The 26,421-nt window shown below is 35.4% G+C and overlaps 1 protein-coding gene across 1 annotated transcript in view; it reads right to left on the reverse strand.

The window, feature by feature from the left end:
- The window catches only part of LOC138716225 (neuropeptide SIFamide receptor-like), a 238,963-nt gene that overhangs the window by 75,387 nt on the left and 137,155 nt on the right, over positions 1-26,421 (reverse strand). Inside the window, exon 2 of the mRNA XM_069849066.1 lies at positions 13,698-14,026. Within this exon, the coding sequence (XP_069705167.1) occupies positions 13,698-14,026 (329 nt within the window). The remainder of the gene's footprint in view (positions 1-13,697; positions 14,027-26,421) is intronic.

Raw genomic sequence — 26,421 nt, forward strand, 5'->3', positions numbered from 1 at the left:
GAATATAAAGTTGTTACTTTTAGTAATCCTCTATGGAGTGTAACAATTCAAATAAAGCCTACATATATTAGAATGACTTAATATATAAAGTAATGGCAATAACTCTCCACTACAGGTTAGAAATCGACTTGCACTACTTCCGCCCAACTTCAGGACAAGCATGGAATGAGACCTCCGCCATTGGTTGAATAGCAATTATACTTCTCTCCTCGTCTTCCGGCAATGTTTACTTCTTATGTCAGACATTATGGAACAAAGTATAGGTCCAGTGCTTGCCAGATGATTATGATGATGATGATGTCATAAACAATAGAGACAGTCTACTAAAAATTAATAGAATGAAATGGTTCGTGTAAGACCTAAATAAGATGCAATAAAAATTTAATAGACCAGAAAACTTAATGGCAATTATCTATAAACGTTTCGGTACTTGAATAGTACATTATGCAACGAGCCTATAATGATAGTAATTAAGAATCGAGTATGGATATTTATGAAACGAGCACAAGCGAGTTTCATAATTTTTCATACGAGCTTCTTAATTACCATTATAGGCGAGTTTCATACGACTTTTTATGCTTGACCATATTTCTAACTTGAAATTACCGGTATTCGGATGTATACATTTTATTTGTAACTGACAAGATCGGAAGTGACCTTGTTCTAGGTCGTGAATTGTGAGATGTGCGCAGACGCGAAAGTATTGATTTTTTCCGAGGAACAATAATGTCATTGACCTTGACGTAGTCCCGTTAAACTTGATAATAGTATAATATTATAACCTTGATTATTGAATTCGACATTGAAAAACGAGATAACAAATTGAATTTATTTGAATATTATTTACAATTAACGCTAATTATTATAGTAACAGAACATAATCTTCCGCGACAGTATTGGATTTCCAGCCTCCGTGACTTTTCGCTAATTCTCTTTCGATTGCATATCCGAGAATAATCGATACTTGCGGTTTTATAACGGTACAAAGCTGACTTGTCATTGGCTGAACACATGTAAGCTGAGTTATCATTGGCTGAAGACATGTACTTTAATGAGTAGGTGTACTTTAATGACATGCATTAAAGGACTGCTACCAGATGTATAATTACTACATTTCGGCATGGTCGAGCATAAAAAAATTTAATAGACCAGGAAACTTAATGGCAATTATCCATAAACGATTCGGTACTTGAAAAATAATTAAATCCACAACTTATATACCAGGTGAGTCACCAACCCCTTATTTATTCGAAGTTATGCAATCCCGCACATTCACAGTCAATAAATTCCGTTAACACAGTACTCTTAACCATAAGCCTGTCTTGAATGCAAAAGGGAATAAATAGTATGCCTGTGATGCTCTAGATCAGGTGATTAAGGCGTGTAGCTAGATAACAATGACTTGCAGTTTCGCGTCATACGCTTGTACAGTGAGTTTAAAATGTATTCGAACACTTAATCATTTCTGTGAAAGATAATTCATCACATTATTTGTTTATTTATACTGGCAGAGTTAAGGCCATACGGTCTTCTCTTGCACTCTATCAGTCCACAAAGTACACACACAGCACATTCTATCATTTTCGTGGCATTTGAACAAAATTAATTTATTCTCATCGATTGCTTTCCAACAACACCTAGAGTGTTTGAACCCGCGTAGTTTGAAGTCCGAATGCCACCGAGGAAAACACAAGTTGTTATAGCTGTCAAATATAGAATGTAATATTTAAAAACATCAGAGCTGAAGTCACATGAATTCATCCCGACAAGACGGACAAACAAGGTGAAGTTATGAGTAGCTTCTCGCATTTATGTGCAGTCACATACCGGTACTCTACTTTTGACATATGTAGCAATTTTTCCGCCATCACGAAACGTAATGAAAACAGAAGCAAGTAGCGTGTCAGGACAACAGATATTTGATCGATTGTTGCTATGGTGAGAAGTGAGTCCCCAGTGTTAAAGAAGAGACTCCGCTCTGGACTCATTTATCACGAAAAGGAAAGCTGGAAGCTGTCAACTTTAAACACGCTATTCTTTAGCATGTAGTGCAATATCTAAATTGAGGACATTGCCTAAAATGTGCATCTTTTCTTTTCATCGTAAAACATGAAAATTGAACTTAAATGGTAGGCCTACATTACGATACAAGGTTGGAAAGTTCTTTTTACAAAATCTAGGGAAAATTTGAAAAAGGAACAGAGCGAGTTTTTGAATTTCCAAGATTTTGTAGTGCACTTCACAAACGTGTATTGTACAACATATTTTGCACAATCATATTTTTAAAATTGCAAATACAATATATTCTGCATTGAAAATTTAGAACTATATTGAATTTCTATCACTATGCAACGAAATATATGAAAAAGGTGAATGGCTGAAAATTTTACGGAAACAGTGTTGCTTCCAATCCCGAAGAAAAATAATGCCAAGAAATGTAACGAGTTCAGAACTATGAGGCTGATATCACACTCGGCGAAGATTTTATTGCGTATACTGAATCGACGTTTATATTCTAAGATTTTTTTTAATTTGGTTATTTTACGATGCTGTATCAACATCTAGGTTATTTAGCGTCTGAATGACATGAAGGTGATAATTCCAGTGAAATGAGTCCGGGGTCCAACACCGAAAGTTACCCAGCATTTGCTCGTATTGGGTTGAGGAAAAACCCCGGAAAAAACCTCAACCAGATTACTTGCCTCGACCGGGATTCGAACCTGGGCCACCTGGTTTCGCGGCCAGACGCACTGACCGTTACTCCATAGGTGTGGACTATATTCTAAGATGGAAAAGCAGTTGTAAGAAGAACAGTTTGGTTTCAAGAAGGGAAAAAGTACGAGAGATGCAATTGGACTGCTAAGAAAAATTGGCGGAAGATACCTAGAGAAGAATAAAGAACTGTATATGGTATTTGTGGACCTAGAAAAGGCTTTTGACAGAGTGGATTGGAATAAACTGATGAAAGAAAATAGGTGTGGATTTGAAAGTGAGAAGACTATTCAGTAATCTTTATATGAAACGAGTCAAAGTCGGGATAGGAGAAGAAATGTCAAAAGGAAGTGAAACAGAGAAAGGAGTATGTCAAGGACGTCCTTTATCACCTATCCTGTTCAACATCTGCTTGGAGGATGTAGTGAAGAACTGTTTTCAGAACATGGGAGGAGTGATAGTAGGAGGCAGAAGAATAAAGTTCATAAGATTTGCTGATGTTGTGGCTTTGTTAGCAGAAAAGGAGATGATACTAAGGAATGTGCTACAGTAGCTAAATGGCAGCTGTGAATAGTATAGGATGAAGACCATGGTCATAGGAAGAAAAAAGAAAAATACAGAAGATAAACTTGCGAATTCTAAATGAGGTAGTAGAGCAAGTTGACAGCTACAAACACTTGGGGTGTACTATAAGCAATAACATGATCGGCAGCCAGGAAGTCAAAAGGAGGATAGCAATGGCAAAGGAAGCTTTTAATAGAAGAAGGAGCATCTTCTGCGGATCTCTGGAATAGAACTAAGAAAGAGACTAGTGAAGTGCTTTGTATGGAGTGTGGCATTGTATGAGGCAGAAACGTGGACATTACTACGAAGTAAAGAGAAACGAATAGAAGCATTTGAAATGTGGATTTGGAGAAAAATGGAACGTGTGAAGTGGACAGACAGAATAAGAAATGAAGCTGTGCTGGAAAGAATGGGTGAAGAAAGAATGATGCTGAAACTGATCAGGAAGAGGAAATGGAATTAATTGGGTCACTGGCTGAGAAGAAACTGCCTACTAAAGGATGCACTGGTAGGAATGGTGACCGGAAGAAGAGTTCGGGGCAAAAGAAGATATCAGATGATAGACGACATTAGCCTCTTCAGGCTGAATTTATATTTAAAAAAACTGAAAAAAAAACTGGCCACATAATCATTCTGGGGATCCAAAATTCCCAAATCAAGTCTTCACACAAAAAACCAAAATTTGGGGGCAATTTTGACCCTGGGGCACCAAAATTTTAAATTTTATTTTTAATTCGGGTATAGAAATGTTTAAAAAATAATATTCCCCATTTCTATCACATTGAATTTTTCAAAATATTTATAAGTATCGAAGACATTAAAAAAAAGGAACAATGTACACAATAATGTACATCAGGCCTGAAGGGTTTAAGATATAATGATCATATGAGGAGACAAAGAGGAAGGCAGAAAATAGTAAAGATTGGAGAAAGCTGGCTTTGCAGTGAAAGACCTGCCCTTGGGCAGAAAACTAAATGAAATGAAATTATTCCAAAGTCTTCGCAAAACTATACTGTAATGGTAACTAAGTAACAATAAGTGCACTGTAATGGGTCTATTTCAGTATAGTTTCATGTTATGAAGAATGGTTTCCGTAGCAACAAGTTTCTGTGTGGGAATTCTAACTTTCAAGGCCTAACAACAATAGCTGTAAATGCAACAAAAAACACAATCGTGCAAAAAATCAATTTTAGGCCAACTTTTGTTAAAAACGCGTATATTAGTACCTACAAATGCGTATTTTAAACTTTGTCTATTTAAGTGCCTAAAATAGCAGAATTGCGTAAAAACAATATTCGAATTTATAAATTTCATAAACACAGATTCTGAATTATTTTCTTCAAGGCACAATTTGATTCTAACAGGCAGACACTTTGGAATGTTGGAAAAGAATATTGAAACGTGCAACGCTGCAGTTCGGGGAAACTCCGGATGCTTATTAAGAGGTTTCGAAATTTACTAACTGTAGGTAAAATGTAATACCTAATTGAGCTATGTTAAGAGGATTTGGAATGGCCTATCTTGACATAAGGAACTTCTCGAAACTGTCTGAATTCACCCCATTTTACGGTACATCGTCATCTGAGTTATGGATGTGTGAAAATTCCTCTCGGCCATCGTCCTTCGAGTTCTGTAGCTTTCCACACAGTGGTAGGCCAATTAATAAACAAAAAGTTTGCCTGTGTACATAAACTGACGCCATGTTGAAGGTTACGGATGATTGATAACTCTATACAACATCCGAGTGCCGCTTTCAGTAGCTTATGTGAAACAAATTCATCAACAACAAAAGCGATTATAGGCCTACTCGTAAAATAATTTGCGGGTGACGAACACAATTGAATTTGCGAACCGCACAACCGCTGCGCTACAATATCCAAAGCCACGTGACTCATTTTCGCTGTATGAAAATGTTCTCGTTAACTGTTGGATTCTTTCTAGCGTACTCAACTATGTGATCATTTACTTCACCATTACGCGATATTTAGAGAGAACGTATCGTGACGGTGCAATAAATCTATTTAGAAACTTTCGTAGAAATATTTGTTTTCGGCATCCGTTATAGAGGAAAAATGTTTTCGAAAACAGTTCCTCTCTGTCTGTCTGCTTATTCGTCCTGATGTATTGGTTCATATTATATTCATATTTACACTCTGTGAATAATGTACTTGGGGATAATGTACAGCACCAGAAACGAAATTTGGGTGGCCTAAATTTACTGACCATGCGCAGTATGTAATAGCTGGAACTTGGAAAATTTAGGTGGCCCAAATTTTGTTTCTGGATCTGTGCATAAGAATGCAATAATAATAATTAGGGCTAGGATTTTGATGAAATTGCATTTTTTTTTCTAGTAATCCAGAAACATAGCTGCTTTAGTATTTATGTGTTATGTGATAAACTGAGTGTTTTAAGACATATTTTTGTTAGGGCATTTTTTTTGCATTTTTTGCCTGTTTCAACTCATAGGGGCATATTTTGTTTTATTCGGTTATTTTTAGGCTTTTTTTATTTATTTTTGGCCATAAATCCCCATTATTGGTGTAAAATAATGTCTGTTTCCTTTGATATTTTCTTTACATATTTTGTCCATTAATACTCATTATTTTGCGTAATATTTTAATCGTTTTTCTACACAAATATTGCCATTTTAACGTAGTACACCCCACGTAATGGATCAGTCCAACCACTCCTTCAATATAGACTCCTTTATACTTTCTAATTCAGATAAGAGTGGCCTTGTGGTAGAAACTACGAGTAAAAGTAAAGTAAATCCATGGTGCTACAGCCCATGAAGGGCCAAGACTGACCAGCCGACTGCTGACCTCACGTCCACATGCCGAAGCAGAGGTGAACGATCATACATGGAAACTACATCAGATACAATAATTAATTTAAGTGTACTACTTAGAAAAAAATTATGTAAAATTTAATTTAATTACTAGTCTAAATATTAAGTAGTATAAAACCTCTTTTCCTACTAAGGCAATATGTAAGATCAATTTTTAGGGCAGTTTTGAAAGATTTTTAGGTCATAAATGCATTCTTTTTATGGCATTTTTTCACGATTTATAGGTCATCAAAATCCTAGCCCTAATAATAATAATAATAATAATAATAATAATAATAATTATTATTATTATTATTATTATTATTATTATTATGCTTTATTTATTCTGACATAATTAAGATCATAAGGCCTTCTTTTTTCACTCGATTAGTAGAGGATGAAAGGGAAATAAAATAATAATAAAACGTTATTGTAACAAAAATATGAATAGGCCTACGTGAGGCAAAAATGAAACAGCAAAATAAGCAGAAGTTATAAAAATACTGTAATGAATTTAAATAGAATTAATCTCATAGAGATAGCTATATAATGTTCGAGTGGTCATATAGCCGTAATTTTGCTAAAGCTAGCGCCGTATGGGGATTTCCTGATGAAACTTTTTAAAGCAAAATGCCTACTTGACGTGATAACATGTGTTTTCTCAAGACTTGCGGATTCCTTTTGATATATATATATATATATATATATATATATATAGTTCCTTTGAAAAGAATGACCATAACAGCTTTAATACTTGTCGACTGTATTATGTTCAACTGGCCCTTTATTTCAGAAAAGGCTAAGTTTACGACAAAATACCTCCATTCAGTGAAAGGTTCAGGAACTTTTAAAGGGAAACAATAAACTGTAATAGGATTAGAAATCTACTGATTTTACAAATACATGACGTCCACCTCTGTGGAGTAACAGTTAACCTACCTGACCGTGAAATGAGCGGGCCTGGGTTCAAATCATGGTTGGGACAAGTTACCTGGTTGAGGTTTCCCTCAATCCATTGAGAGCAAATGTTGGTTAACTTTCAGAGCTGTGAAGAAATCTGATCCGAACAAATGTAACTTTCCGTTCTGAAAAAGAATTTTTAAAGTGTTGCATTTGTTCGGATAAAATGTCTAAACATTGGAAGGACAAATTAAAATTCTTTCAATAATGTATTATCATAATACACTGCTCTCTTAAATTGACTGAACTTATTGGGAATTAAATCAATGACTTTTCCACACGCGCACGCACGCACGCACGCACACACACACACACACACATATATATATGTATATATAGCCTATATATATCAAACATTTTATAGACGTCCTGTATATATTAAATACTTTATTCTTTCTCACTGTACCTTATTACTACAATCAGTGAAAAGTACGTAAAACTGCTCTTCTGTAATATGGAATACCAAGGCATGTAATATTACTCACTGGGGCATGCAATAACTAAATAAGTAAATAAAAAAATAAATAAATAAGTAAGTAAATAAATAAATAACTAAATAAGTAAGTAAGTAAGTAAATAAATAAATAAATTAACAAACAAACAAACAAACAAATAAATAAATAAATAAATAAATACGTGCTTACTGAGTATTAATAGTATATTATAACTGGAACTTGGAAAATTCAGGTGCGAATATATTGAATAAGCAGTCGTGGACAGCCAATAAGGGGTAGTCCTCCAGCTTGGGGGTTGAGCGAAGGGCTAATAACCCATCACCGTAAAAAATCGCTTGTTACGAAACCATACAATAAGCCTTGGAATGGGACTGATTCTCTGTGTTTGACAATAAGGTTGTTAGGAAAATACTTGGGGATAAGAGGGATGAAGTTACAAGGGAATCGAGAAAGTTACACAATGCAGAACTGCACGCATTGTATTCTTCACCTGACATAATTAGGAACATTAAATCCAGACGTTTGAGATGGGCGGGGATGTAGCACGTATTGGCGGATCCAGAAATGCATACAGAGTGTTAGTTGGGAGGCAGGAAGGGAAAAGACCTTTGGGGGAGGCCGAGACGTAGGTGGGAGGATAATATTAAAATGGATTTGAGGGAGGTGGGATATGATGATAGAGACTGGATTAATCTTGCACAGGATAGGGACCGATGGCGGGCTTATGTGAGGGCGGCAATGAACCTCCGGGTTCCTTAAAAGCCATTTGTAAATAAATAAGTAAGAAAGTAAGTAAGGTCTGTACATACATACATACATACATACATACATACATACATACATACATACATACATTACATAGATACATAGGTAACATAACATATATCGCATGCCGGCAGATATCAATATCTGTGCTGAAGTTGCTTCTCGGTTAATTAATGTCTGCTCCTTGTAATTCGAGACTGGCCGCCCGGTCATCATTAGAACGCAAGGTTCCTCTCAGTGCACAAGGGGAGTCATTACAAGCCACGCTTTGGCTTCCTACGCCATCGCTCATTAAATCAACTGTTCAATTGCCACATTCCTCTTATAAAATATTGTGATTACAAAGAATTCTTACCTCGGTATTAAGGCCAATATAGCCTATACGTATTTTCGCTTACATAGCTACATGGAACAAAATTAGATTATTTACTGTAACTTTATCACACTATGTCCCGCGCCGTGGCGTCGCGGTCTAAGGCATCCTGCCTAGAACTCGCGTTACGGAATGCGTGCTGGTTCGAGTCCTCATGGGGGAAGAAATTTTCTCATGAAATTTCGGCCAGTGTATGGGACCGGTGCCCATCCAGCATCGTGATGCACTTGGGGAGCTAAGATAGGTAACGAAATCCGGTTGCGAATGCCAGCTATAACGGCTGGGAGGATCATCGTGCTACCCACACGATACCTCCATTCTGATTGGATGATCGTCCACCTCTGCTTCGGCATGTGGGCGTGAGGCCAGCAGCCGGCTGGTCGGTCTAGGCCCCATCACGGGCTGTAGCGCCGCGGATTATTATTATTATTATCACACTATCATACACTGTTAGCGTGGATGGACTCCTATCTTCGTGAACGCCAACAGTGCGTGTCTATTAATAATCGTTATTCCACTTGGCGTACCACGAAGACTGGCGTACCACAAGGCTCTGTCCTAGGACCTTTACTATTTTCTATTTATATTAATGATATTTCTTCTAATCTAACATCCTGCCGACACCATATTTATGCTGACGACATACAAATCTATCTGCATACTCGACCTAACTACATAAATGACGCCATAACTAAAGTTAATGATGACTTGAATTCTATATCCATATGGTCGAAAACCCACGGACTTAATTTAAATGCAAGTAAATCGCAGGCAATCTTAATAGAACATCAAAGATCGAAGTGTGACAAACAAAATTTGCCACCGATAATTGTAAATAATACTACTATTCCATACAGTACGACCGTGAAGAACCTTGGTATTTATATGGATTGTCACCTGGAATGGAATGAACAAGTGAAACACACTTCCAAAAAAATATTTTCCATTATTCACTCATTAAAGCGACTGAAGAACTTTCTTCCTGATAAATTAAAATTAATCCTTGTACAAACACTCGTGATGCCACACTTTGACTACTGCGATATTATATTAAGTAACCTAAATGCAAATTTGAGCAACAGGCTACAACGTGTGCAGAATGCGTGCGTCCGTTATATTTGTAATATTCGTAAGTATGATCATGTTTCCCCGTCTTTCCAAACTCTGTCTTGGCTAAGGCTAAGTGATCGACGAGCTCTGCATTCCCTTGTTCTCTTGTTTCAAATTCTGCGCACCGCTACCCCAATATATTTGGCTTCTCGTTTTCAAAATTTATCCGCATATCATCAGCTAAGTACAAGATCTCATTATAACAATTTACTCATTATACCCTACCACAAGACATCTTTATATTCTTCATCCTATACAGTTTCAGTTGCTAGAAATTGGAACTCGCTTCCGAGTGATATAAGGGGTTGTTGGACAATAGCTTCATTTAGGTCAAAATTACATAAATTCTTACTTAACAGATGAATTGCTGATTAATATTTGTTACTTATAATGAAACTAACATCTGTCCATTCTTATTATTATTATCTTTAATTTCTCTAAATAGATTTACAAAACCTCTAATGACAATTACATTAATATTCTCATTATAGAAATAGAAATATATATATTCTCCCTGTAACATAGTCCTAGTAAGCTTATATTAAATTAATTTTCATCATTTTACTAGCTATCTCAAATATTAAATTAATTATAATTCATTGAATTAAATTAGCTCATAAATTAAGTTACTACTTTACCTTATAGATTTATCTAAATTTAAATAAATGTGTAGTGAAGATTATTGCTGGAGAACCTTTTAAGTGTAGTGAAAATATTTGTAATTTAAATTTATGTATTGTATTGATTAAGGCTGGTTGAGTGGAAGAGAAGGCCTTATGGCCTTAACTCTGCCAGCGAAAATAAAACATTATTATTATTATTATTATTATTATTATTATTATTATTATTATACACAGCAATGCTGCAATATTAAGTGAAATAAACGGTGTTTTGGGAATGACATTTTATTATATTACATTTCATGCAATTAAAAAAGGAATAGCACCCGTATTAAGTAAAATTCTATACAATAAAGTGTACAAAATTATATTCTTCCAAGAAACTTTACATTTTAACATTTTTCCTATTGCAACCCTCTTCTTGAGTCTTCATTGTTCCATATATTTCTGACTGATAGAGTATAATAATGCCAATAAGAGAAAGCCACCGGCGTAGCTCTGTCGGCTAAGGCGCTTGCCTGCCGATCCGGAGTTGCGTTCGGGCGCGGGTTCGATTCCCGCTTGGTCTGATTACGTGGTTGGGTTTTTTTCCGAGGTTTCACTCAACCGTAAGGCAAATGTCAGGTAATCTATGGTGAATCCTCGGCCTCATCTCGCCAAATACCATCTCGCCATCACCAATACCATCGACGCTAAATAATCTCGTAGTTGATACAGCATCGTTAAATAAGTAAAAAAAAAAACAAGAGAGAAAAATATCCCATACAGAACCATTTATAGTTAGTTAGTGGGGTTTAAAAAGGGCGCGTCAGCTACTATGGCTATTTGCGCCCTTATCTAAAATCCTTCACAAAACAGAAACACAATACAATAATCAGAATGCTTAAAAGAACTAAACAGCGTTGTCACGGTTAAAACGAGGCAAACAAATGAAGAGTCCACTGCAAGAATGATGGATGTCACTTTCTCGTCGAAAATGAACCAAAACTGTCAATGCATAGCTTAAGACATATAGAATGTACATAGAGAGTTATATGACATTAACACTGATAGTCATTGTCCAGTAATGATCGGAAAATCACAGTTAAGCTTTGAGCGCTTAGCATTTCAAACTTTCAATTGCTTCTCCTGCAAAATGTATTCCAAATGACATGCATCATTCTTGCAGTGGACTCTTCATATGCAGTTTCAACAATGTGATGCATAAAAATCGTAAAAGTAAGCAGTTCTCAGACTCTACCTAGTATTTAAAAAGAAACAATAAAATAATAAAACAAATGCCATCAGAAGTAACTTACCAACTTACCTGGCGCATTTCTAAAATACTCGGATTAAAAGATCCAAATGTCATGTTTGTTAAAAACATATTATATAGAACAACAAATGTAACCTACGGAGAATAAGTTAAACGGGTCAATAAAAAGCTAAATCACCCTGTCAAGTCCTGTACTCGATCAAAATCTCAGAACTGCATTTGTACAATTAAAATCATATCCAAGAGCGTCACGTAGAGTCGGCCGAATTCCATACATTATATAATAACAAGTAAAATATCGGATGTATAAGGCCCAAACAGTAAAGTTTAGATAATACTATAAAAATCAGATATAATATCCTCCAGATGTAAAGGATCTGGAGGTCAAATAACAATGGGCCAATAGTGCTCTAAAACATAGATCATTTGTCAAGTTCCGTGCTAGATAAGAACCTCAACACTGCGTTTACACAATTCAAATTATTTCCAAGAGCATCACGCACGTATTGCATGCTGACATCGAGGCCGTTCATATTTGCGACACTGTAACAAAACATGTTCCACCGTAAGGGAAACATGGCACGTGTCACACTCCAATGGAGTTTCGCCAGATAATAAATGGTCTTCTGTCAAACGACAATGGCCAATCCTCAACCCAGCAAGTACAACTTCTTCTCGCCGTGACGCTCATGTGGACGAATCCCATTCTCGAACTGTATTCTTTATCGTTCATAATTTATTATCTTCTTGTGCAGACCATTCTTTTCCCATGGCCACCGAATACTATTCCTTAAGTATCTCAATACAGCTTGTTGAAATCGATTAAAATTATATTTACCCGGTCCATTAATCTATTAAAAGCATCTGGGAAATCTATCAATTTTTTTTTCGATCGACAGCTCTAGTAAAAATGTTTAACCAAAGATTTATTTATTTTTATTTTAGCTAGTAAGTAAAGTGAGTACAATTCAAAAGCATACAACAAAAATGTTTCTAGCCACTACCGTAAGAGCCAGGCTCGTGTACGTTGTGGTCTTAGCCAATAACACTGTATAATATAAAATTAACTAACGCAGTTCACTAAATACACTAATTAACTTACTTCAGACTGAGAACTAACATAAGAGAAAAAAGAAAGAGAAAATGTAAAAAAAAAAAAAAAACACATTTAATATAAATTGACAATCAGACAGAAGCCAGTGACATTCGATAAAAACATGAATATAGTTGACAGAAATAAAAAGGTAAAAATATACACATTTATTAATATTATGTCATGAATAATTTTATAAATTTATATTTTAAAAGGTTCACTTTAAAATATTTCAAATTTGGGAAAAGATTTATAATTTTATTATACAGCCTTGGACCGAAACTAGCAAATAACAACGGGCCAAGGTCTAATTTTAAAGTCATCTTATAAGATTTTATTTTATAATTGATAATCAATGGTGTTTAATTATTACATTTTATTTTTATAACAATATTCATATTTAATTAATTATATTTATTTGCTATTAATTTCCGGATCCTCGTGGTTATCTTTAATTAAGGCCGGACGATTTATTTCTCTCTCTTTATAAGTGCTGTATTTGTATGACATTTAGGCTGAATCAGTGGGTTGAGTATAGTATTCATGTCGATTAGATTTATATTTTATTTTATTCCTGTGGTAGTAAGTAAACTAGATCAATAAGTTAGATGACAATTTTAACAGTTGATTACATTAATGGTGTTGATACGACGTGACTATTAGTCCGTACATTTTCTCGTTTTCTTGTAGAAAAGAACAAAGAAAAATTACAGTAGAAAACGTTACAAATTTCAATTCGTGTAGTTCAAAAGACCCGTGCACTGGGTTTAAGGGCAAATTCTGATAATATAATGTATTTGTATGTGTAATTGCTGAATAAATCCACATATGTACACATAACATAGGTTAGGTTAGGTTAGGTTAGGATAGGATAGGATAGGATAGTATAGGTTAGGTTAGGTTAGAGTAGTGTAGGTTATCTTAGCTTCCAGCGTTTAATGTCAGGCTAGTTCTACTCACCGGACATGATATTGCCGACGAGAGTGAAGGGCAGGCACAGCACGTTGACGAGGAGGTCTGCACAGGCCAGGTTGGCGATGAAGAGGTTGGTTGGCGAGCGCATGCGCGGACTGCGGTACACCACGCCCACCACGAAGCAGTTGCCGACGACGCCGACCACGAAAACGACGGCGTAGGCTATGCAGAAGGAGATGGTGACGGACAACGAGTGCCGCAGTTCAAACACCGCGTACGTAGGGGTGGAGCCGTTCAGAGAGCCGTTCAAGAGCTCGTGGTACTCTGAAGTCATGTTGGGCCACCAGTTGCATCGGCTCTGGTTTGGACGGCATCTGAAGCAATAATTCAGAACATACGATTAAGGACGCTGGTCTCTTAATGAGTTACTATATTTAATCCAAGTGAGGGATTGGTCGTAGTCGCCAACATTTGCTATGTCACATTGTTACCACAGGTCTATTGACACGACAGGTAAACATGAACATACAAAACTATTAAGGCTGGTTCACAATAAACCGGAAACGAGAATCGGAACGAAAACGAAAACTGTAAAATTGTTAAAATGTGTACATTTAAATGTGAGCATTCACAATTAACGAAAAGCTTGCCGGATCGGGAACGGAGAGTTGGCCAAGTTTCAACTTTGGCGTTCACGTTTCCGATCACAGCCCACTAGATTCATTCTATTGCCATCTAAAAGCTATTTTGTCGTCACATATTTTGTAGCAAGAAGACCGTGACATAACCTACGTATTATTTTGTTCTGTGCTGTGCATCATGGAGCAAGTTTTATTTGATGAGATTCTAATATTGAGTGTTGAGGAAAATCCTCACGTTTACGATATGAGATGAGAAAATGAAGGAGAATACGTGGCTTTCAATAGCTGTATCTTTGAACACGATCGTAAGTTAATCATATTTTATTACTGTATTGGTTGTATTACACATTACATATTCATGCTTCAATTGAATAACTACTGTTGTGTTAATTTTTGTTCTATTACAAATATTTCTTCTCTAATTATTTTACGTTATGGTAGACTTAAAATAGGTTCTGATAATAAAGATGCATGGGCATATTTATAGTACCGTACCTAATGAAATGTTTCAGTTGAAATTTCGAAGTTGGTTAACCTGTGTTTATGTTGGCTGCCTTGTACTCATGAGAGAACGCCATTGGTCAATTATACACAAATAACATCAGAATGCTTAATATCGACTTTACATATCGTTACTGACATGCATATCGATATGCATAGTCGTCTACGTTCTCGGTTTCTTGTGAATAAAAAATTTTCATATTCACGTCCTCTGCTTCTCGTTTTCATTCTGGTTCTCGTTCCCTGTTTATTGTGAACCAGCCTTTAGTAAAGCTAACGAGAGAGTCATAGGATCCCTGCAATTATACGTTTATGCTCCTGGTTGGGTGTTAATGTAATATTTAGATTTTTAAGGAATTGGTTGTTATTTGTAAGTATTGTGAGTATGAAGAGAGTGAAATAAATTTAATGCAATTTATGTGTTGGGTTATTAATATTCTTCCTTTTTTTTTTTTTTTTTTTACCTTGGGGATTTAGTGAAGTGAATTTTTAATGGCAGGCAGAGTAACTATCTCATGCCCCCATGTTTTAGAGTGCTACCAGTGCACTTCATTAGAACCAGGTACCCAGCTTCGAAGCCGTTAGCCCTGTGAACCAATATTCTTCCTTTATTTCTTTATTCAATATATACAATTAGGTCTATGTCCATTTTTGGCTAAAAATTAGAATGGAAAGAATAAATTAAATAGCTAGAATTGAAAAAAAAAAAAAAAAGAAAAAGTAATAACTAGACAAATATGTTTATACGTTTGTTTTTGTGTTATAGATGTAGATGGAAGAAAGTAACAAATGTTGAGTATGGAGAAATTGGAGGAAAGCCAGCATCTCTTAATAATGACCAAATACACTGAAACTAAAATACCGGAGAAAATTACTGAAATAAAAAATAAAAGGAAGGAATTATTAAATGAAAGTAAAATTACTGAGTTAAAAAGTAAATTCAATTTTGGCAGGTATGCATTTTCTAGACTCACCGATAATAACATTTTTGATTTGGTTAGAAACTACTTAGCTATATTTTTTATTTCTAAATTTAATAATTTTGAAGGTACGACAAAAGAATAGTATGAAATAAAATTAAGAAATGAAGGCTTACCAACGAGAGAGAGCTTATATAAGTATTTCTGTACTGAAAGAGGAATGGAAGCTACTATAATAAGGGAAGATTTATATATGCTAGCTGCACATTGCAGATTGAAACGTGAAGTATATCTTAGGCAAGTGAATAAAAACTAATTGTAACAACATACTAAACTGAGTTGAGTCTTGCACAAAACTAGACGCAAGTGCAAGATAAAACAAAAAACATCTTATATTAAATATTTAAATTGTAGAAATTGTATTAAAAATGGTATATGTATGTGTAAAATTATAAAGTGTGTAATTGATTATATATGTATGTACTTTTTCTGTGAACTATAATATAATAAATATCATATCATATTAAATATATGACATATCTGTACAAGTATGGAATTACGTCATCTTCATAGGTTTGTTACGAAGCAGTCCATTATAAGAGAAATAAGAAATATAATTCATGCAAGGTTTTAAGTCTATCCTTTCAGCAAACACAATATCAATGCAAGAATCTGATCCGTTGCTAAGCAAGTGACGTCAGAATATTTACGTATAGTAGAGGAGGCAAGACCTGTCCTGTGACCTTATCTTGTGACGTGGCTATATCACAATCGTATGAAGTGGGTAGATAGGTTTTAGTTTAAGATGAACTTCTGTGTTGGTAGATTCGTATAATATTAACCATCATGAAACAAACTCTCTTTCTGATAGCTTATTCTTTTCCCTCTCGCACAGCTCACATGCCAGATCTCGCCTTCTAATCTATAGCTCATTGTCGTTGCTAAGCAAGTTAGATGTTGAAACTTCCGTATCGTTTTATCCATTTGACCTTCGAGCATAAATCTTTGGTCGGCGAGAAAAGGCACATAAGTAAAAAAAAAAAATGAATTTTTCAGGAGATACTTTTTTTTTTAATTTTACTCTTAACTGAATATAAGTATAATAACGAAATTTATGTATGTTGGTTAAAGTAAGATCCTTTTCAATTTAAAATACAAGAAATTTTATTATTTAAAAAATTAGAAAAAATACTTCACTTATGTGATTAGGTACAACAGAAAAATCGACTTTTTTTTACTTATATGCCTTTTTCCGCCGACCAAAGAAATGTTTCACATTAAAATAAATGAACAAACCATTAAACAAATCAGTGAGTATAAGGAAGAAAACAAGGAAACTAACAAACCGGTGAACAAATAAATAACAAGACAAATTAGTAAAAAAATCTATAGATAATGAAACAGATCGGTAGAAACGTCAACAGATAATGAAACTAATAAAAATCTGGCTGCAGCCATGCATTAATGGCAGAGGGTTCTTCAACCTGTGACATAAGACCCACAGCTTTAATTCCCTCCCAGAGGAAGCCATGTTAAAATCTATCGACGCATGCGTGATATGAAACCGGGAACTCGTATGGTATCACCAGATCACCGATGACGTCTATAGTGTTGTAAATAAGACAAGTTTTATGAGCACATTTCCAGGAAGGGAGGAGCGTCGCGAACTGACCTGTGTCAGTTGTAAGAAATCTGTGGTCATATCTTTCTTCGGCTCTAAATGTTGTGGTCAAGCTGTAGATATTCCTGTCGACCGGCTGACGAAGAGTCCGACTCACCGACGAACGACAAACGTTCCACTCACCGAAGACCATACTCACCAGAGAAGAGTCAGACCCACCAACGAACAAATTCACCGAAGAAGAGTCAGACCCAATGACGGACATTCCGACCCAACGACGAAAAAAAATACTGAAGAAAAGTCAGAGCCAGCGACGAACATTCCAACTCACCGACGAACAAACTCACGGACGAAGAGTCAGACCCATCGACAAACATTCTAACCCAACGACGAACAAACTTACCGAAGAAGAATCAGACCCATCGAATATCATTTCGACCATTCGATGGACATTTCGACTCACCGACGAAAACTCCGACCCACCGACGAAAAGTTCCTACTTAAGGTACGTTTTCCTCGGTGCGACTATTGCGATGATCGTTCAACGATGATCGTGCAACGATAAATCGTTGAGCACTATTTCTTTGTATTTTCTAGAGTCGCGGCAGTCGCTCGGAAGAAAACATCTCCATAGAAAATACAAAGAAAGAGTGCTCAACGATTATCGTTGCACGATCAACGTTGAACGATCATCGCAATAGTCGCACCGAGGAAAACGTACCTTAACCAACGAAAAGTCTAACCACCTATAAAATACTCTTGCGGATCATCGTCTCAACGGCTTGGTCTACCACAGCTGGTTCACTCTTCGCTGCCATAAATTTCCAATGGTCTTTCTATTAGTTTGCAAGCCTGTATTCTAAAGTATTCTTTTCAGCTTCTATTGCATTCAAAACTTTGTGTGGTGAAGTAAGATCCTTATATCGAAAGTCACTTGAATAGACTGAGATGAAAGGTTTGTTGTAAATTTAAGGAAAGTGTGTAATAAACTCGCTAAGATTATGAAACAAATTTAGACTTTATACGTCTCACACATTTACTACCTACATCTCTATTCTTGCCCTTTGAAGTTGAGAAGTAATTTCAAAGTTGATATTTGTCTAATTAAGAAGTACAAACAAATCAAACCAATCTGAATAGAGAAATGTAATTTCTTAATGAAAGTCTTATTTTGAGATGGAAATATAACGACCCAGTATTACACGCACAGGGTAATTCATAATCAGAATTTTCGAAGAGTTTCTAAACATTTTAACAAATAAACGGCAAATATGAGATGGAAATATAATGACCCGGTATTACGCACAGCACCCAAAGAGTTGATAATGACACTTTTCGACGTGTTTCTCAAAATTGTAAGAAAAAAATCTGGCAAAATAATATTATGTAATTAAATGACACAATGTTTCTCGAAATACGTATCACGGTCAATTTGAGTATCTGACGTCAGTAAATGTCTAGGGGCCGTATTCATAGACATTTTAGCGCGGGCTTCCGGTGGATGATCAACGTTTTTCGTATTCATAAACCAGTGTTAGCGATAGGATATGATTTGAATTCTGTACTAGTAACCAGTGGATAGCCGGGGCTAGCTTAGTACGCTCGTAGCGCGTGCTGCGAAATGTCTATGAATAGCACCCTTTGTGGCTAGTTTTTTTTTTTCTTTGGCATAGTAAGGACTAGTTGTCTGAGATCAAGTAATAAAATTAACTTTCAGTCGGTAATACAAAATCATTTCAGCATAATGTAAGATCAGCTCTAATTGGCGGTTTTTCTCAGATCAATGTAGATCAGGCCGGCACAAGGTTTCCGCTGTCCGAGCCGGCTCACAGCTCATGAGCGGAATGCAGATATTAGCTGCGCTCAGTATAGGTTGGACTGGAAGAAGGGGTGATCTCGTACAAAATATACATAAAAGGGAAGTACTAGTACGAGTGTTTATGAAATGAATTCCCGTTCAGTGTTTGCAACACTATCTTCGACTATTATTAATTAATAAAGAAATATTTATTTTACAGAAGTAATAGAAATTCCATAGCTACTTAAATGTATAATATCATTTTGTTATATTTTTATTTATCAGTACATCAAAACGAGATTTTATGCTCTTGGCAGCTGAAAGGAACAGTAGCCTACTGATCATAATGAAACATCAATTACAGATGTTCGAATTCTGCCTTTATTAAAGTTGATTGTAGAAAACAGTTACTCACAAATATAAATGTTGAGCCAAACATACCAATCATTTTCACAGCCAGTCTGTGTAGTCGTGGATATTATTGCCAATGTTTAGTCTTGTAAAACTCAACCAGGCTAGTAGTATTATTCATAGGAGCTTTAGCTCTTAGGTCACATTGAAGATCAATAATTTCGAGCTGTAAGTCGTTAAATGTTATGTTCCGTCTTTTAGTTTCCTCCATACTGTGCTGTAGCAGTAGGTAAGCAACGTGAAACAGTTACTGAGAATAGGCCTACACACTGCACTCCACTAGATAATTGAGTGGTCGTTCCTCTCCTCTCCTCTCCTCTCCTCTCCTCTCCTCTCCTCTCCACTATGTCATTCTGACGTATCTTCCTCTCCGTTTCGGCGAGCGGTAAACACCGCACTCCCGCTCCCAAAGAGCGCGCGCGCTCGTCGAGCGCTGTTTGTGCAGGCTGATCTAGATGAACGTGCTCTAACGGAAGCTATAGCCTATAATTCTTTATCGAAATAAAAAAAAAACAATAGTACTGTTCTTGCAAGTAAAATTGTGACAAGTTTATGTCATTTGTATGTAGAAAAAAAAAAAGTGGGTCTTGAGACTATGCGGTAAAAAATATGATGACGATGATGAAGAAATATAAAAAAGCCAAAAGCCTAAAAACAAACGAAAATTAATTATATCTATTACACTTACACTTACCGATCACACACAGAGAGTTACCACATTAATTCCATAGAACCTTGCGAGTAAAACTGTACAGGGGACACAGTTGTCTTTACCATCACCACACCGAAGAACAAAATTGTAACTGGTTCGTAACTTTAGCAAGAAACATTCCTAGACAGAGTCAGTGTAGCCTTGAAATGAATAGTGATGGTAATGTAAATTATAAAAATAGCAGGAACAGCTGTATAAAGTTTGCAAATAAAAGACAGAAAAATGTTTACTTAGTCTCTTAAAAAAATGTGACGAGTTAAACCCACGCTAATTACGATATCGAGTAGGCCTAGTCTGACAGACGCACTCGAGGCAAACCTCTCACAGTAACTGTTGTCTGAATGTGCCATCAACGTCATTCACATGACATTGCCGTCATAGTCACCACCATGGTCTAAAACAGTGTTTTTTGTTGGTTATTTAACGACGGTGTATCAACTACGAGGTTATTCAGCGTCGATGAGATTGGTGATAGCGAGATGGTATTTGGCGAGATGAGGCCGAGGATTCGCCATAGATTACCTGGTATTCACCTTGCGGTTGGCGAAAACCTCGGGAAAACCCAACAAGGTAATCAGTCCAAGCGGGGATCGAACCCGCAACCGAGCGCAACTTCAAACCGGCAGGCAAGCGACTGAGCCACGCCGGTGGCTAAAGCAGTGGTCGTCAGCAGTCGCTGAAATGGGTAAAGGGTAAGCGGAGCCGTTCTGTGTGCTCTGTCGTGCAGCAGGAAGAGGTACAGAGCATACCCGCTAGCAGCTACGAGTGCACCATGGTGCAGTGTGTTCTCCGCGGGTAAGAGACACTAGCTCCAGGGTGCCCTGTGCTGACGACCGTTGATCTAAAGGATTGTATAGATACCAACAAGTTTTCAAACTGCTGAAAACTTGTTGTGAATAAGTTTTATGCAAAAATATGAAAACTGTTTCATACACGAAAGAATTGGGTTTATTCATATATGAAACAATTTATAGGTCTATAATATTAAAATCATTTGAAATGTAAATGTGTGGAGGTTGCGAACAAAACAGGTCATTTCCACCAAAAACAAAAAATGAGTTCTTTACGGTTTCGGTATGTTTAGAGAGGCATCTTTCTGAATATTTACTGTTTTATTCTATCTCGGTCACTTCCATGAGTAGGGCCCGGATGTTTAGGCATTTGTAACAGTTAAAATAGGGAAGCAAAAAAAAAAAAAAAAAAGACAATAAAAACGTAAAAAAGGCACAATAATCTTTGAAAAAGGTTTAATATATTTTATCAATAAATTTAAATTATATCAACATAACTCACATATTTACTTCGTAGGCGACACATGTTGACTTATAAAATACTTTTTTCGTGATTAACTGTCTTTCCACAAACCTTACATAACAAAACTGTTACATCGGTTGAAAATACATGGACACCAAATTCACTAACGTAAGCATGAAGTTTACTTTTCAATGGTTTACTGCAGTGATCGCCAAAAGCTGTGTCGCGACACATGCCCCTGCCTCCACTCAAGCGTAACCATGGCATCATACCCCCACCCTCCGTTTACAGCCTTCACTCCGATGTAAGTAAAGACATTTATCAGCAGCGGACGTACACATGTAATGTTACAAGTGTGTAGGATAATATGTTTCGATGTCTTTTCGAAAACATAATAAATAAGAACTTAATTTTAAGGTACATGATAGGAAAAGTGTTTATTTTGTGCAGATGGCAAAAATATGAGATACTTAATTAGTTGTAAAATTTTTAATGAAGTATAAAAGAACAATGTACGTTGTCATTATTCTTCTTGTTATGAAGACTACCACGTCCTTACCTGTAACTTGAACATTTCATTAATAAACGAACAATAAAAAATATCGGCTTCTATGTCTTAATCGGGGTAAAATACTTCGACGTTTTTCTCTATGTCTTAATCGGTGTAAAATACTTCCACGTTTTTTCCAATGTATGTAGTGTAATTTGAATATTTCATTAATAAATGAAAAATAAAAAGTATAGGCTTCTAAGTCTTAATCGGAGTAAAATACTTCAACTTTTTTTGAAGTATGTAGTGTCATTTATAACTTCATGACCAGCCTGGTACGTTTTTCTAATTTCAAATATTTGCTGATGTAAAGTACACGTTCTTTTCATGGATTATAGGAAAATAAATTCATTTTATTTTATTAATAATACAAAAATAATGAATAGAAGGATAAAAAATTAACATGGAAAAAAGTATGTATAGTTAATATGTAGAAGAATATTATATTGCTTTTGTTTTTTGGTCACAGTCCGTCTCTGCACTGTTATTCACTGCATTACCTGAGGAGATACCCACTCCACCATTCTCCCTGCGATAGTGGTGTGCGCGTTGCATTTCTATTACGTTACAATTTCGTGGTGTTTGGCAACCACTGGTTTACTGAATTTAGGCACTCTAGCTAACCGATCTTATATCTTCTATCACCCGACAATAACTGACTGTTCCTCACTCAAATTTCTTTCTCCTACAATAATAAGGAATATACTAATTAATCCAAATAATACATTTTTAATTGATTTCAACTGTATTTTAATAAAATTCTGTAGGTACGCCACAGAATATAAAGAACATCCTAACGTCATATCCCCTAAGTCCCAAATTTTAACTCGCTAAACCTCTATTTGTGACGCTTGAATTCTCTGCTTCTTGACATCTGTCACAGTGAGAGCCACATCCATCATGTTCACCATTCCTCCCCGTACGTGGCCGGAAACTAACCTGCAGTGTCCAACCGCTCTGAGACGACAAACGGTCCACTGCCCACTCTGGTTGCTGTTAACATCCGAACCTTATTGAGAGACCGTAATTGTCACTCTTTACTTGCAGTTTTTATTAAACTGTTGTAGCTATTCAGGAATTACGAAAACACTGCAATCGTATTTATTTTCTTTAAATATCTATCGAATTACAAAGCCTCTTCGAAAAGATGAGGTCAATGTAATTATATTTCGTTTCTTAAAATATCTATTGAATTACAAAGCCTATTCGAAAACGATGAGATCATTGCAATTGTATTTCGTTTCTTAAAATGTCTATTGAATTACAAAGCTTATTCGAAAACGATGAGATCAATGTAATTATATTTTTTTCTTAAAATATCTATTGAATTACAAAGTTTATTCGAAAACGATGAGATCATTGTAATTGTATTTCGTTTCTTAAAATGTCTATTGAATTACAAAGCCTATTCGAAAACGATGAGATCAATGTAATTGTATTTCTTTTCTTAAAATATCTATTGAATTACAAAGCCTATTCGAAAACGATGAGATCAATGTAATTGTATTTCGTTTCTTAAAATGTCTATTGAATTACAAAGCCTATTCGAAAACGATCAGATCATTGTATTCGTATTTCTTTTCTTAAAATATCTCTTGAATTATAAAGCCTTTTCGAAAATGATGAGATCATTGTAATTATATTTATTTTCTTAAAATGTCTATTGAATTACAAAGCTTATTCGAAAACGATGAGATCAATGTAATTATATTTATTTTCTTAAAATATCTATTGAATTACAAAGCCTATTCGAAAACGATGAGATCATTGTAATTGTATTTCGTTTCTTAAAATGTCTATTGAATTACAAAGCCTATTCGAAAACGATCAGATCATTGTAATCGTATTTCTTTTCTCAAAATATCTATTGAATTGTAAAGCCTATTCGAAAACGATGAGATCATTGTAATTATATTTATTTTCTTAAAATATCTATTGAATTACAAAGCCTCTTCGAAAACTATGAGATCATTGTAATTGTATTTATTTTCTTAAAATGTCTATTGAATTACAAAGCTTATTCGAAAACGATGAGATCAATGTAATTATATTTCTTTTCTTAAAATATCTATTGAATTACAAAGCCTATTCGAAAACGATGAGATCATTGTAATTGTATTTCGTTTCTTAAAATGTCTATTGAATTACAAAGCCTATTCGAAAACGATGAGATCAATGTAATTGTATGTCTTTTCCTAAAATTTCTATTGAATTACAAAGCCTATTCGAAAACGACGAGATTATTGTAATTGTATTTCGTTTCTTAAAATGTCTATTGAATTACAAAGCCTATTCGAAAACGATAAGATCATTGTAATTGTATTTCGTTTCTTAAAATGTCTATTGAATTACAAAGTCTATTCGAAAACGATGAGATCATTGTAATTGTTGGTGATAGTGGTGATGTTTTTCATGATAATAATGTTGGTAGAGATGTTGATGGTGATGATGATTTTGAAGATAATGGCAGTGACAGCGTTGATGGTGATGATGGTTTTGAAGATAATGGTAGTGAGTGTTGATGGTGACGATCATTTTGAAGATTATGATAGTGACAGTGTTGATAGTGGTGATGTTTTTCATGATAATGGTAGTAGAGTTGTTGATGGTTTAATAATAATAATAATAATAATAATAATACTAATAATAATAATAATAATAATAATAATAATAATAATAATAACAGTTAGTTAGTTAGTGGAGTTTAAAAAAGGCCGCGTCAGCTACTGTGGCCAATAATAATAATAATAATAATAATAATAATAATAATAATAATAATAATAATAATAATAATAATAATAATACTTACTGGCTTTTAAAGAGCCCGGAGGTTCATTGCCGCCCTCACATAAGCCCGCCTTTGGTCCCTATCCTGAACAAGATTAATCCAGTCTCCATCATCATATCCCACTTCCCTCAAATCCATTTTAATATTATCTTCCCATCTACATCTCGGCCTCCCCAAAGGTCATTTTCCCTCAGGCCTCCCAACTAACACTCTATATGCATTTCTGGATTCGCCCATACGTGCTACATGCCCTGCCCATCTCAAACGTCTGGATTTAATGTTCCTAATTATGGCAGTTGAAGAATACAATACGTGCAGTTCTGTGTTATGTAAGTTTCTCCATTCTCCTCTAATAATAATAATAATAATAATAATAATAATAATAATAATAATAATAATAATAATAATAATAATAATAATGACAGTGGTATAGTTTGGAGGCGGTAGTTTTGATGTAATAATGGTAGTGGTGGTTTATGGTCATTGTTTTGATGATAGTGTTGATGGTAACGATGGTTTTGACGATAGTTGTAGTGGTAGTGGTGGTGTTGGTGGTGGTGATGGTTTTGGTGGTAATTGCAGTAGAGGTGTTGATGGTGGTGATAGTTTTGTCGACAGTGGTAATAATGATGTTGATGGTTTTGATGGTAATAATGGTAGTGTTGAGGTTTTGGTAGTGGTGATGTGGTGTTAATGGTAGTGATGATTTTGATGGTAATAGTAGTAGTAATGGTGTTTGTGGTGATTGTTTTGATTATAATAATTTTATTGATGCTGTTGATGTTTTTGATGGTAATGACAGTGATGTGTGTTGATGATGGTGATTTTTTAAATTTTAATGGGTTATTTTACGACGCTGTATCAACATCTAGGTTATTTAGCGTCTGAATGAGATGAAGGTGATAATGCCGGTGAAATGAGTCCGGGGTCCAGCACCGAAAGTTACCTAGCATTTGCTCTTTTTGGGTTGAGGGAAAACCCCGGAAAAAACCTCAACCAGGTAACTTGCCCCAAGCGGGATTCTGTGGCCCACCTGGTTTCGCGGCCAGACGCGCTGACCATGATGATGGTGATAGTTTTGGTGATAATTTTAGTGGTGGTGTTGATGGTGGTGATGATTTTGTTCATGATGGTAGTAGCAGTGTTGATGGTGGTGATGGTTTTGTTGATAATGATGATGATGATTATGATGATGGTAGTGATAGTTTTGATGATCGTATTGGTAGTTGTAATGTTGACAGTGGTGATGGTTTTGACGATAATGATATTGATAATGGTGGTGATGATTTTAGATAATGATGATACTAATGTTTATGATGGTGTCGGTGATGATGGTTCTGGTGATTGTATTGATGATGGTATTAGTGTTGATAATTATTATGTTCGCAGTAATGATCATGGTATTGGTGCAGCAATGATTATGATGATATTCAATAACAAAGTAGACTATTTTAAGTTCCTAAGTTTTATAAATTAATGTTGGTTAAAGTTATGAAGCACACTGAGGTGAAAAAATCAGGTTACAGAGTTGTTGGGACGCAAATTAATGGAATCAAATGTAGGCAGCGTAACA

The sequence above is a fragment of the Periplaneta americana genome, chromosome 16, assembly GCF_040183065.1.
Source record: "Periplaneta americana isolate PAMFEO1 chromosome 16, P.americana_PAMFEO1_priV1, whole genome shotgun sequence".
NCBI lineage: Eukaryota > Metazoa > Arthropoda > Insecta > Blattodea > Blattidae > Periplaneta > Periplaneta americana.